Genomic DNA, 14,267 nt, shown 5'->3' with positions numbered 1-14,267 from the left:
AAGTAGCTCCAGGACTCATGCAGAAAGTGTGATCCTAGAAAAACGGTCCAGCAACATAGTGAGAAAAGCGATGGACTTCTAAGGAGGCAGGATGCAACCCAGAACCCCACACGATAAAAAATATCACCCAGTCGAATTAGAGGACTGTGATAGAGCAAAAAAAATAAATAAATAAATAACTAATAATAATAATAAAATAATAACAAGGAATAGTTTGTACCATATTTCATATGTACTTAAAGCAACTTAACCTCAAAGATATTGATATAAAATTCTTACCTTTGCCAAAGTACTTCTCCTCAGAATTCAGACTCGGAAGCTGAGCAGCACAGGTGCCGTGTTTCACCCATTCATGCTGCCATAACGATGTCATTGGATCTTCTGCGAAGATATTGCCCCAGTACTTGATCAGGTATTTTTCAATGGGCTAATTATCTCCGCTTCATGAAATGCCCACGTCTTATTGCAGTAATTTGGTCCCAATTGTGCCAAGAGTTTTGTGGGCCTGCAAAAAATGTAGAAATCACATACAAGTATTCACAGTGGTTTTTGCTTTCAAGCTGAGAAAATGGGGTGGAGTCTGAAAGCTTAACAGGCAGTCCCCGGCCTACGACGGGGGTTCTGTTCTTGAGAAGCGTCGTAAGCCGAAAATCGTCGTAAGCTTGAAAATCGTAAGAAATCCTATGAAAACCTTACTTTTAATGCTCTGGGTGCATCAAAAACTATGTAAACTACATTATTATTGCATTTTTCATCAAAAATCTTAAATATTATTATTTTGCATTTCTGGAGTCATATTTCTTCTGTCAGATTGGTGTCGTAGGCGCCATAACCCTGGAACATGCGTCGTAAAACCCTGGAAATAATTTCTGATGAACATAATTGAAAAGCGCTGTAACCTCGGATCCCGCCGTAAGGCCGAACCCCGTCATAAGTCGGGGACTGCCTGTATTTTGTTTCAATGTATCAGTCAGATCCTGAAGGAAATGCAAGAATTGGAAAAATTCACTTAAGAGTATAATCTACTGTGACAAGTAACCAGATCTCCATCTCATGGTTTCCTGGATGGAGGACTTACAATACGGTACACGGTCATGAAAATCAGTTCCTTGGTCATACAAAGTGTTGAATACATTTCACCCCAAAGTTTATTCTCACAGGTCACTGCTAACAACTTCCAGCGATTCAAACTTTTAAAATGATAGTACCTACTGAAAATGTTTGAGTACCTGGTACCCTGAATAAGTTGCATATCTGTCAATATATATATATATATTAATGTACAATACTGTACTGTGTATATAATTTCATTATCACAGAAAATGTTACACGTGATGTTTGTGGATAGCCAAATATCCAGGTGTTTAAACTTTCCTTACAATATATTCTGACCAAACTCACAAGGTAAATGGACTAGTATCACATTTCTAGATCTTGCGTTTCAATGGTTGGTAACACACAGTTACAGGTAGTCCCTGGTTATCAGCTGGGGTTCCATTCCCGGGGGTGTGTCAATAAGCAAAAACCACCATTAACCAAAACTTGGCAATTTATGTCGTCATACTGGCGCTTATGGCACCGATAACCGGAACTCGGCCCACTATGGCGCTAGATAACTGGGGACTGCCTGTGCTGTTTTTGAGACAAGTGACTTGCATCATTGCCTATATTCATGTCTGACCCAACTGTCTCACTGCTTAGTTTGACTTGTGGGCAAACATGACTTCAAACATGTTTTTCCAAAACCGTGAGTAAGGGAATTTTCTTATGGTTTGTTGAATAACTGTTTCAATTGCAAACAAGATCATTCAATAGTTCCTTCACTACTATGGGTGACAGCAAGGTGGCGTTGACAAAACAAGCTCGATTCCAAATCTTTCTACTACCTTCCGTAATCCTGATGTTGCAAATCTTAAAGACTGTCGCCTAGTAACTCGACTTTTAAGAATAATTTTGGCAATAAAGTGTCAATGAAAAGTTTTCACTTAACTATTAACACAAGTTCCCGTCACCCAATCTGAGAAATGGTCCACCTGACAAACCTAACTTCTGATATTGCCAGATATTTTTCTTGGAAAAAACAATTATTGTCACAAACTCCCAGTGAATAATTGGTTTGAATGTTCACAGTAAGTGGCATTACATTTTGAATGCCAATCTAGTCGCTTCCAACACAAGGGGCATAAGTATATGGTTACATCACATTCCACTTAACAAAATAAGAGTATTGAAACATGAAAATCTTGTTCTGAAAAAATATTCCATATTACAGATTATGATAAAAACAAACTCAAGGACAACACATAGTAGCATAATGAAAAGACTCCTTATCAATTCTCAATCATTAAAGATAAAAGTACCTCATTGACTGTAGACAATTTATCTATATAATGTTCATATTGAGTGATTAAAATTGACATTCACTCACAGGATAATCTTTCAAGATATAATTTTGATACGCTAATCTCTTGCCGATTATCGTTAGAGACTCCCAAGACTTTTTCTCAGTAAGATGTGAAAACTTGAGCGAAGTTTAATAGAAGAAGTTGGACAGCAAGGTGGGAAGAGACCGCAGGGAACAGATCAAGACTAAGAAGTAAAAAGCGTTGCAGCTGAAGGAATGCTGCAAGGAACATTTGGTACCATCTACAGTACACCAAAAAAATGAAACTGTAGGTAGTGCCTCTATGGAGAATTTTTGGATGAGAATTTTGTGGTTTGATTCTGGTCTGATTGTTGACGTACAGTACAATGAGAAACTTGGGGACTCCTCTTCCTTCTCATTATGAAAATGAAAGCAATTATTTAGTAGTTTCTAATAAGATCTTACATCAAGTATAGAATTCAGGACTACTACTATAATATTTCTCCAGCAAAACCTTACATATTATATTGCTGGTCAGAACCCTGTAACAGATGTTCTTCCTACTTTTGACAAAACAAATATTCCACAAAAATCCAACAATGAAAGTTAAGTCTATAAGAAAGCTGGTTTTTATTGACAACAATGAACTCACATTCATTGCTTTCATCTCCTAGATTAAGCTGCTCTGGAAGACGAGTTCTGCAATTCATTAGCCACAATCATAGCAACGACTGATCTAAGCGCAACACTAACCTTCAATCCATTGTCGAACAAAGTACTACAAAACTTCCGTTCGCAAATAAACAAGTTCAGGTTGATCACTCTGGTCATCTGGTTCATAAATAGCGTGGTCAACCTCTGGTTGTCCTGGTAACTGATAACTCTAATCTCCTGCCATTCTCACTCTCTTGGTAAGTTTCTACTTACAAACATTTAACCTGTTGGTTTATAAAACTCACAATGAGTCAATTACCCATCAACAGTCAGTCCAAACTCAGACATAAGGGGGTGGTTGAATTTGTCAGTAAGGGCACACAAAACTCATAGTAAAAGAGATACGGGAGTACCAAACTCAATGAAATCTCCAAAATAAAGAAAAGGGGGTCCCCAGCAAGCAACAAGCAGCCGTTGAGTAAGGAGGAAACGCAAAGCAAGTTCAGTGACAAAGAGCAGCAGCAAATGTTGGAAAAAGTGTGGGGAAAGAGGAAAAGTGGATGTGCAGATGACGGCAAGATGGAACGTGAAAATTCGTTGTATTTAGGAGGTTTAGGTATGAGGGCAAGGGCCGGGCCCTTCCCCCCCCCCCCCCCCCCTTCCCCCCCCCCCCCCCCGGCCCCCCCCCCCACCAATAGACAGAATACGTATGGTAACAAAGATGTACAAAAGGCACAACAAGAGAGAATGGAATACTGAAAGTTGTGATAAGAAATGAGAAATGTAAATAAATAAAATGGTTAATGACGCTAAAATAATCCTTGGGAAGAGGGAGTGTAGTGTTGTTAGTACTATACACACTACCACCAACATGCAAACCAGAAGAAAAAGTTTGGAATGTATTACCAAAAACAACTGTGAACTAGAAAAGCGAGACCTTATGGGCGTAGTGGAACAAGACTGTCATGGGCTATGATGCAAGGATACAGCACTGAAGACAGATGCCATGGAGAAAATACAAGCAAGCCCTTCACAGCTAAGGAATAAAGTTGCCAAAGACAATGTCTAAAAAAACCTATACGTATACAGTATCAATGAATGTCACGCGAGTGGCAAAGCCGCAACACAGGCTGAAATTTATGATGATGGAAAGTATGCACGAGACACCAATGGAAAGGTTTGTATGGTTGAACCATGCAAGACGTGGCTAACGTGACACAGACTACTGCATGCTGAACTAAGAGTTAAGATTACTACTGATGGTGAGGACACAAAAGAGAGTTTAAAAGCACAGGTTATGGAAATTGGCTATAAAGAAAAGCTGTCAGTCTTTAGTGAAACCAGAGAGCATGCATATCAACTGTGTGCTGTGGCATCTTGCACAGTGAGATGCTGAAATTAAGATGGAAAATGGTCAAAGGAGGAGAATAGTCTTCAAGCTCTGGTAGGAGGAGTGATGGGGAAAACAGAGAGGGTGGCCATCTGGCAGGTGACAAAAGCACAAAAGAAGATAATATGGGTGAACTGGAATCCAAATCTTAGCCAAGCAGGGGGAAAGAAAAAAGAAATTCTTATTCTAAAGGAGGAAAGGACAAGAAGTGATAAGATACTACATAAAGGGGGCAAAGTTTATGAAACAAAACATGGGAGAATTAAAGTTGAAATGAACTGAATGGTGAAATTATGTAAGTTGTGAACCCCCAAAAATATGAAATGAATTGGTTGCATCTATCAAACTTGCCGTAAAAGCAGAAAAAAACCCAAGAATGCCTTTCTTAAATGTATTTATCATTGAAGAGGAATCCAGGCTGACATATAGTGAGAAAACTGACTTTTGAGCAGGCATGTTGACATTACATCACTGATCAGCTTATAGCATTCAAATGGAAACAAACAATTTGCTCTTCAATGTATTTGAGGCATTCAGAATTTGCCAGCCCAAACAATTTAGATCAAGAATTCAACAAAATCAGGGAGACAGAAGTCCTGGATGAGGAGCTTAAAAATAGGAAACCACAACCTTTTCACCTTTGTTCATATAAAACAAGTAGTAACTGATGCCATAACATCTTAGCCTTCCATGTCTCCTTGGTTCTGTAAATATTTCAATCATGTTACATGTCTCTGATGTTAATAGCATTATAAAAATAAGACTTAATAAACAACTTTAGAAATACACTATGCAATATCCTGTGCGAACAGGAAAAACATCTCGCACACTGTTTATGCACATACAAAATTATTCACAAAGAAGAAAATGGTCAAAATCAAACCGTAGACAGAAGCAATGAATTTAACAAGCAAAATATTTTGGTTGGCAGTAATTCAGCAGGCAAAATATCATTTATTTAATGTTGGATGTTCACTGTATATCCAGTTATTTTGTCATCAAGGGTGAGTAAGTGACTTCTTGAAGGAGGATTGTACCAAGGAAAACCACACATTTTCTGACATAATCATCCTTTTATTGCTGAATCAAGGATGAGCCCCTTGGTGACATCAGCCACTTCATACCCTTAAGTAGAATTGTCGAAATTATGTCATCTGTCCCTACATACAAACACTGTGCCACTCCTGTCTTGCATTGCAATATATCTCTTCCTAAGTACAAAAGTACTGACAATCCAACATTTTTTTCACCTTCTGTAATCAACACTTTTTTGGTATTCAAATCCTCCTCCCTCCGACCACTTCTAAGTAAATACCTCACCAATCTATCATCCTTCAGTATCTCTTGTTAACTGGGACTTATATTATCTCTTTTTACATACAATCTTTTACCAGTCTCTGCAGCTGCTTGTCTATCTGTGTTGAATGTAACACCACCATACCTTATGATCTGATGTGTAGTTCCCCCAGATCTCTCTGGGATCCCCTTTTATTAAAAATGCCTCTTCCAATTTCTAACAATATTCCCCATTTCTGCTGATGTGCGTCAACTCCACCAACTTTGATCCTTAGCTCAATTATCTTACCTCTTGCCACACATTCTTGCTATCCTCTCCACCACAGGCTAAGGTTATCTACCTAAGGAACTTCAGTGTGCACTACATTGAGAGTGTCTGCTCTAACAGCTCTTGAAGCAGGATGAAACGAGGCAATTGCCTCTTGTTTTGTCAATGAGAAGGAACAGATTACCAACCACCCTATAAGCTCCTGATCAGTAAGACTATGCATCATTTGTTTAGGTCATTAAACTTCATACTTACCCCTTCCTCTTCAATTTCCTCCACACACCACTCTGCTTTGGTGCTCTGACTTCCCAACAGCCTGACATGAGCTTTTACCTTTGACTTTCCATGGATGATAGCCGTGACATATGTTCCCTCTTCTGCTGTAACTTTCATTCTAACCTTTACTTTGACTGCCTCAAAACAATAGGTTTCCTCTTACTAGGAATTCTGGTCCTTTGCTAATATAAAGTTCTTAACAATTTAGTACGTAATTCAACTTTTCAACTGTATTACATCTTGTTTTAGTGAAAAGTCCATACTCTTTGGCTCTTACTTTTCAAGTACTAACTGTTCTCTTGGCAGCTCCAATCTCTCTGGTCCATTTCTACCCATCTAATCATTCGCTTACTCTTCAATCTCCCTGGTACACCTTTTCTACCCCTGTCTAATCAAATGATACTTGAAATATTCTGTGTTCATAAGATGGAAAGGATTCTAGCATCTTGTGAGACTGCCAGGGCATTTGACCCTGATTATACTACTGTCGAAATTGCACCACTAAAAAATGCAAGTTCTCTCTGTTACCAATATTGACTAGATTACATCTTTTACAAACTAAGGGTGCCTCCTCTTCACCTAACAGCTGAGTTGAATAGCCTATTCATCAATTCCTTCTTAAGGGATTTTGACGGAGGAAAAATTTATTTCTGGGCAATGACCTGTGTCGCCCAGTGAAATGTATCCTTGATCCTCATTTCTAAGGCATAAATATTGCTATATATACCAGAGAAAAAAGAGAAACAATAGTGCCAGAATATTCTGGCTTACTCACCTTTTAATAAAGGGCAATGATTAAAATAAAAATTGAAAAAATAAAATAAAATAAAATAAATAAATAAAAAAAAAAAAAATATATAAAAAAAATAAAAATAAATAATAAGATAAATAAAATCAAATAAAAAAAAATAACTAAAATAAGGTAAATAAATAAAAATAAAAATAAAATAAATAAATAAAAATTACAATAATAATAAATAAATATGAAAAAAATAAAAGAATAAATAAATAAAAATAAAAATAAAATAAAAATTAAATAAATAAATGAAATAAATAAATATAGATAAATAAAAATAATAAAAAATAATTAAAATAAAAATTAATGGATTAATAAAAACAAATAAATAAATAAATGAACATAAATAAATAAATAAATAAATAAAATTAATAAATAAATAAAAAATAAAAAATAAAAAAAATATAAATACTTAACATAAATAAATAAATAAAAATAAACAATAAATAAATAAATAAAAAAATATAAAAAATAAATAATAAAATAAAAAATAAATATAATAAAAAAAAATAAATAAGTAAAAATAAATGATAAATAAATAAAATAAAAAATAAATAATAAATAAAAATAAATAAAAAACAAAATAAATTTTAAAAATAAATGAATGAAATTAAATAAATAAATAAATAAAAATAAATAAAAAAGAAAGAAAATAGATAAATAAAGATAAATAAGAATAAATAAAAAATAAATAAAAATAAATAAAAATAAATAAAAATAAATAAATAAATAAAAATAAATAAATAAATATAAATAAAAAATAAAAATTAAAAATTAAAAATAAATGACCTGTGTCGCCCAGTGAAATGTATCCTTGATCCTCATTTCTAAGGCATAATTATTGCTATATATACCAGAGAAAAAAGAGAAACAATAGTGCCAGAATATTCTGGCTCGCTCACCTTTTAATAAAGGTGTCGGTATAGTAAAAGAGCGATTGGAAACCACTACCAGAGGTCCCTTGCCAATTAGCTTCCTTCTCCGCCAAAATCCCCTGTCAACAGAGGAGCCGAACCAAAGCCCCGCTACCCGCTACTACTACAGTGAGTGTCTCTGGCGCCATTCCTTTCGATAGCATCGTTAGCGTCAAACGCACTTTTTGTTCTGTGCTGTGCTTTTCGTTCTCATTGGAACTTTTCCTGATCCAAGATGGGTCAAGCTTCTGCAGCCAAATTTTCTTGGCTTATTGTTGGGGAGGAGTAAGGCAATGTTACTGTAGCCTTCTTCACATTGTAAAAAGGCCATGGTAATGCTATTTTTAGCTGCCAAAGGAATCGCAACTCTTCTGACTTTGTATAATTAAAATCAGGACTTTAAGGAGTATGTGAATTTGTGGACTTTTTCCAACCCGCCTTGAAACAGGGCAAGCAAACGGGAATCAAACTATTGTGAACAGGTAGGGAGGGAAAATGGTGAAGATATGTACAAGCTATACTTCCTTAACAAAGGCATTTGCCAAGACTAGCCATTTTGCTATTCAGTCTTGAAACTCTTCCAAATGCAAGATCATCCATATGAGATCTGTCTGAGTGTCTTTTCATAGAAAATGCATCAAATCATTATCATCCACGACCCGTACAAAAATGTCGCTATCCTCAATTCTTTGCGTCGGCTTTTCCCTTCGTGGGGTCCGACATAAAAGAAGTTCTCTCCTGCTCTACTATCTTATGGCCTTCCTGTCTAAGCTCTCACCAGGTCAGGCTGTTCGTCTTTCCCCTTTTTCAATGATTTCCTTCCTTCTGGTCTTTTATCTTGCTACTTCCATATTTATGGCTTTTCTTATCAACTGTTCCTCATCTCTAACCATCTCAACTGTGCAACAAAATAATTATTTCTCTGAATCACTTATTAACCTTTTCCAGCAACCATAACACAATTTCATACATAGATGTGTTCTGTTTACAGCAGAGATCAAATGAACATGATAAAAACCAGAATAAATTCACTAGTGCAATAAGCAAGTGCAACATTTACACTTGTAGACTCCTTGGCATGGTGTCCATTGTGAGTGAAGCCTGACCAGGTCAACTCACTGATTACAAGAACTATACCCGTCTCTCAGGTTCTTCCTTCAAATCAGAGTAGTACACAGCTGATGTCCTCCCAGTACAGTAAACTCTCACTAGTCTTGAAATACTTAGAAATCGTCACACTTGCAATCGTCCAGTGATTTTTTATGATCAAGTTAAATTAATGTAGTACTTGTCTTTGAAAAAAAGAGACCGGAATCCACCATTTCTACCCGAGAAAATTGAGACAGATGCCTATCTAAAAATTGTACGGAGCTGCTAATTTTGGATGGATTTTGCTTTGAAACGCATCTTTCTGGCAATCAACATACGTACCCATATTGATATTGTACCATACAAACAATACCTTATGAAGAGACTTGAACTCTACTTTTTTAAAACAAAAGGTACAGAAAATAAGGGGTAATCAATTCATAACCTTTCAAAATTGCCAGTAGTGAAACTCTAACACTCAATGAATGATTGACGCACCTGAGTGAATGAAACAAGCATAACTGGTTAGATAGTCCAAGGCATTTCAAAGGGTCATTTTAGAACTTCCAAACTGAGATTTTGTAATAATTTTTTTCAATCCAGGGTCAACAAAATGCTTACCACTGAGAAAATGACCGACTTGGTGCCAAAGCCTGATTGAAAATAATTCAGATAGAGTATTACTGCTTACCAGATCCCATGAACTGTCCATGACGTCATATTTGGGAAAATGTTGCACGACGAGTGAGGATTGTGAGACAGGTGACTGATGCAGCTGGTGATGGGCCATTGTTGAGTAAATATCAGTACATCCCACTCAACATTTTTGTACCAAGATGACCTGAAATGAATTTATGATACTTTATAACCATGTACATAAGCATAATTCAGATAAGTAGAATAATATATTTAGAATAAAAATAATTTTGATGCTTTGTACCATACGAACCAGTAGTTTAGATTTCACCTTTCACTTATGGAGAAAGATGAAAGCATCTGGTGCAGAGGTGTACAGAGCCTAGAACTAAATCGCCATACATGCAGTCCCCTGGTTATCGGCGGACTCGGTTATCAGCGATCCGGTTTTACGGAGCATGTCAAGCGCCATAAAATCAGCGATTTATGGCCGCATAATGGGCCGGGTTCCAGTTATCGGCTCCTTATGGTGGACCATAAAGCACCGTAACATACCTAACAGAGGCACTGATAACCGGATACTGGCACCATAAGTGCCATCATGCCGCCATAAATCACCGAATTTCAGTTAATGGTGGTTTTCGCTTATCAGCACCCCTCCGAGAACGGATCCCCTGCCGATAACCGGGGACTGCCTGTATACTGTATTACAGGTCTTAAGTTCTACTACTGATGCAACAGTCTTTTGGAGGTTACTGAATTTTACACAGAAATATGCAAATACAGAATCTATTTGAAGAGGTCACTGTGGCTATTTAAAAAAATTGGGACACCACTTAGGGGCAAAAACTATGTACTACTACATACCTGCCATGCACTAGCAAGGCTTGAAGGAGAACTATGGCTAAAAACGCAAGCTTCATGGTAAGGGGCCGAATCTGGAACCTCTGAAAGGTAATCATGAAAATTAAAATATAATTACAATACACACAATGAATGACAGGACATAAAACTCATTATCTAAAACTATAATATCTTTTAAGTACCATAAATGCAAGCTTTTATTTTACTTATGTTACATAACCTGGGACATTCTTTTATTAGCTGTCTGTTGCAAAAGTCTTGGTTTTGATTTCTGATGAGTCTCTCTCATTAGCTAGAACCCAACATAAGTAAACTTATGTTGGGTTTCAACATACAAACATGTGCATGGTAATGATCAGAATGATAAATTAAATGAAGAAGCTTCATTAAATTTACTTGCAAGGAGTTACCAAATCTTGTGCAATGCCACCATGCCCGGAATAATTTTTCTTTGAAATATATAGCAGGAATGATGTAATATAGTATGGGAGAAAAAATGTGAGCTAACTTTGGTAACTACTTATGGGAGGATGGGTACAAGCCAAGATGATGGGAGATAACCCCCATGCTGATTACGATAAGCCATACCCGTCTTAACATGGCTTCTTAAAGACAGGTGAAGGTAAGCCTCATTGCCTAAAAGGCTTTTATCAATTGAATGACCATGTCTCAGTAACTTCAGAAATCGACTTCTCTCTTGTGGAAAATATATTCGTGACAAGATTCCCAGAGAAATAGAATTGTATTATCCCAGTAGCATTTGTAAATATAGATACAGTGGACCTCCCTTATTCATGGGGGATGCATTCCAGAACCCACCACAAATAGTAGCTAGAATCTGCAAATACCTAGAACCCCTATATAAATCCTAAGAATTGCCTATTTTGTTTGTTCAAACTCAAGAAAAACTCACTAAAAATGCTTCTATTTGTTTTTTTTAATAGTTTTATTACAAAAAGTGCATTGAATCATGAAATTGATATGAAAATACAGTAATTTGTGGATATTTCTCATAGAAAAATACAGCGAATACACGAATAATGAGTAGATATGGTCCATAGAGAAATCCTTGAATACACGAGTCCATAAATCTCGAGAATGCGAATATGGGGGTCCACTGTAATTCAGATAATGATACTAGTGAAAATCTGATAAGATTATTTTTGATATGTTCTCTCTCATACAAAAAGTAGCCGAACTATGGCATTTTAGATTTATTATACATAGTATTTAGCACTATGGGTTAAATTTCACAAAGTAGGTTAATGATAATTAAAACTACAATCTAAATGTTTACCTAATAGTTTTTGAAGTGTATCACATGATTTTGAACATAAGTTACATTGAAAAGTTTTGGTAACTCATACCCACTCTATATTCGTCAATTTCTGCATGGAATTCAGCAACTACTGATAGAGAAAGGGATGTACAGTGCTCTCTCGTATTTGCATTCTCAGCAAAAGTGGACTCCTGTTGTTGCAGATTTCTCTATGGGCCATATCTACCTATCATTCGCTGGAATTTTGGGTATTTGCTGTATTTTTCTATGAAAAATATCCACAAATTACTGTATTTTCATATTAATTTCATGGTTAAATGCACTTTTTGTAATAAAACTAAAAAAAAAAAAGGTATAAGCATTTTTAGTGGGTTTTTCTTGAGTTTGAACTAATAAAATAGGCAGTTTTAAGCATTTATATTATAGGGGTTCTAAGTATTCGTGGACTCTAGTTATTTGGGGGGGGGTTGTCTGGAGCGCATCCCCGGCGAATACGGGAGTCCACTGCATCCTTATATATACCTCTACCACATATTTTCAGGCACCATTCACTAAGTTAAGATGCATCTCGTATTTCCTTTTACTGGAAGTCTTACTACCTATGGGGCTCTAGGTTAAGTTCAAGAGGGGGGGGGGGGGGGGAGGTGAGGGGGCAAGGCTACCTTGACCAGTAGGGACCCAGTGCCTTGGGTCAAGATATATCCTTATTCTTTAACTCATGTTTGGGGTACAGTGCAGAATGAGGGTTTATGACTTAGTGTGGGGCAGAGGGACCAAATCCACCCACCCCCACCCACCTACCCAATGCCCCAAGGCCAAATTAGGCTGCCCCCACCCACCTACCCAATGCCAAGTTAGGACATGGGTCCTTGGGTAGGTTAGGTGAAAGCTATGGGATTGTGACATGGGGGAGAGGAGGGACCAACCATCCCACCCACCCACTTACCCAATGCCAGGAGAGGGTTAAGGAAAGTATACTAGGTAGCCTAGGTACTATAGCCTATATACCTAGGTAGTAGTATGATGGAATGAAAAGGGTCACAGCTAGTAGGGGGGGGGCTACAAAAAACCTCTGGTGATAGTATATAGTGCCTACAGTGCACCACATGAGGTGCACTGTTGGAAGTCACGGAACCTAACTTTTTGGGGATCTAGGGTAGAATATCACGACAGGCCAACCCTCATCACGGTGGACGGGTCTTATTCACTCGATATTTAATTGGTGAAACATGAATACAATTGCAACTCTAAGCATACCATTTAAAAGACTGAAGTTTCGTCAACATATTGTGATATATGAAAGCCCCATACGAACTAAAATAAGCATGTGAGCTCTTCGTAAAATATGTTTTCAAGGCAGTTTTGAAATCCAATATGGCGGCTACATTTTGCATGGACGGTTCTCATCAGTGACGGCCACCATCTTTCCCCAGCCTTCCCAGCACTCATTTGAACAATGTTAGCGTATGTATGTAACGTTTATTGATCTTACTCAAGATTGCAGTTGTAATCAGCACAATAAAACAACATTTTGTTGCCTATATTAGTGAAAGTATGAAACTTGTTATTCCCGGGGTTATGGTTTGAACTGAATTAATTCTTACCTTGTAATCGGCGGTTTTTATCCTTACTGCCATCACAACTGAAACTCCACAGTGCTTATTTGATTGTTATTATACACATTTTGGTCTCAGTTCACTCCACATTGCACTTTAAACCCGTTGCTGTTCCTGGTTGTTAAGCGCGCGCGCCATAAACACAATTACGAACAGCAGACAACGACAGACGACGAAACTGCAAAGTTTTATTCACTAAACTGTTTACTTTACTCGTTATTTAGTTTAAATTTACTTTGTTATTTAAAAATTTTGATTTAATTCATGTATATTATCCTTTTTTTGCAACCAAATTACCCCGAAAAATTACAGATATTTCTAAAGCAGATAAAATCAAATGTTTCTAACGTTTCGTACATCTGGCTGGCCGAAAACCATAGAGGAACGAATACGGAAAAGTGCAGAGGAACGACTACGTTTTTTTTTTTTTGCTTTTTTGTTTTTGCTAGCACTTTTCATTGATTTCAGTCTTTATTAGTATTTTGAATTTCTTTAATAATCGTATGCCGAGAAATAAATGTAACCTTTAATGTTTGCATGCTTTAATGTTTGCATGCTAAGAATGGCAAAATCATCGTTTGCCACATTAGTGGAGGCTTACACACATACGCCGTTCCATTATTATAAACTGTTTCCATGAATTCTAGTTGTCATAGTAATGCAATAATGATAAAATTGCTTTAATATTTATGATATATACTTCCAATACATAGCCTAATTTCACCAATTTCAACGTTTTGTGTGTAGTCTTATACCCAGTTTGGAGGGTCAACACATACCGAATGCAACAGAGAGAGAGAGAGAGAGAGAGATAGAGAGAGAGA

General features: G+C 36.6%; 1 protein-coding gene across 1 annotated transcript in view; it reads right to left on the bottom strand.

Annotated features, from left to right (window-relative positions):
• LOC135199346 (ribonuclease Oy-like) overlaps positions 1-14,267 on the bottom strand; it is an 80,098-nt gene that overhangs the window by 63,944 nt on the left and 1,887 nt on the right. Inside the window, 4 exon segments of the mRNA XM_064227297.1 lie at positions 280-424; positions 427-505; positions 9,740-9,889; positions 10,552-10,631. Coding sequence (XP_064083367.1) covers positions 280-424; positions 427-505; positions 9,740-9,889; positions 10,552-10,607 — 430 coding nt within the window. The 5' untranslated portion in view covers positions 10,608-10,631.

The sequence above is a fragment of the Macrobrachium nipponense genome, chromosome 25, assembly GCF_015104395.2.
Source record: "Macrobrachium nipponense isolate FS-2020 chromosome 25, ASM1510439v2, whole genome shotgun sequence".
NCBI lineage: Eukaryota > Metazoa > Arthropoda > Malacostraca > Decapoda > Palaemonidae > Macrobrachium > Macrobrachium nipponense.
This window is presented reverse-complemented; position numbering and strand designations above follow the sequence as displayed.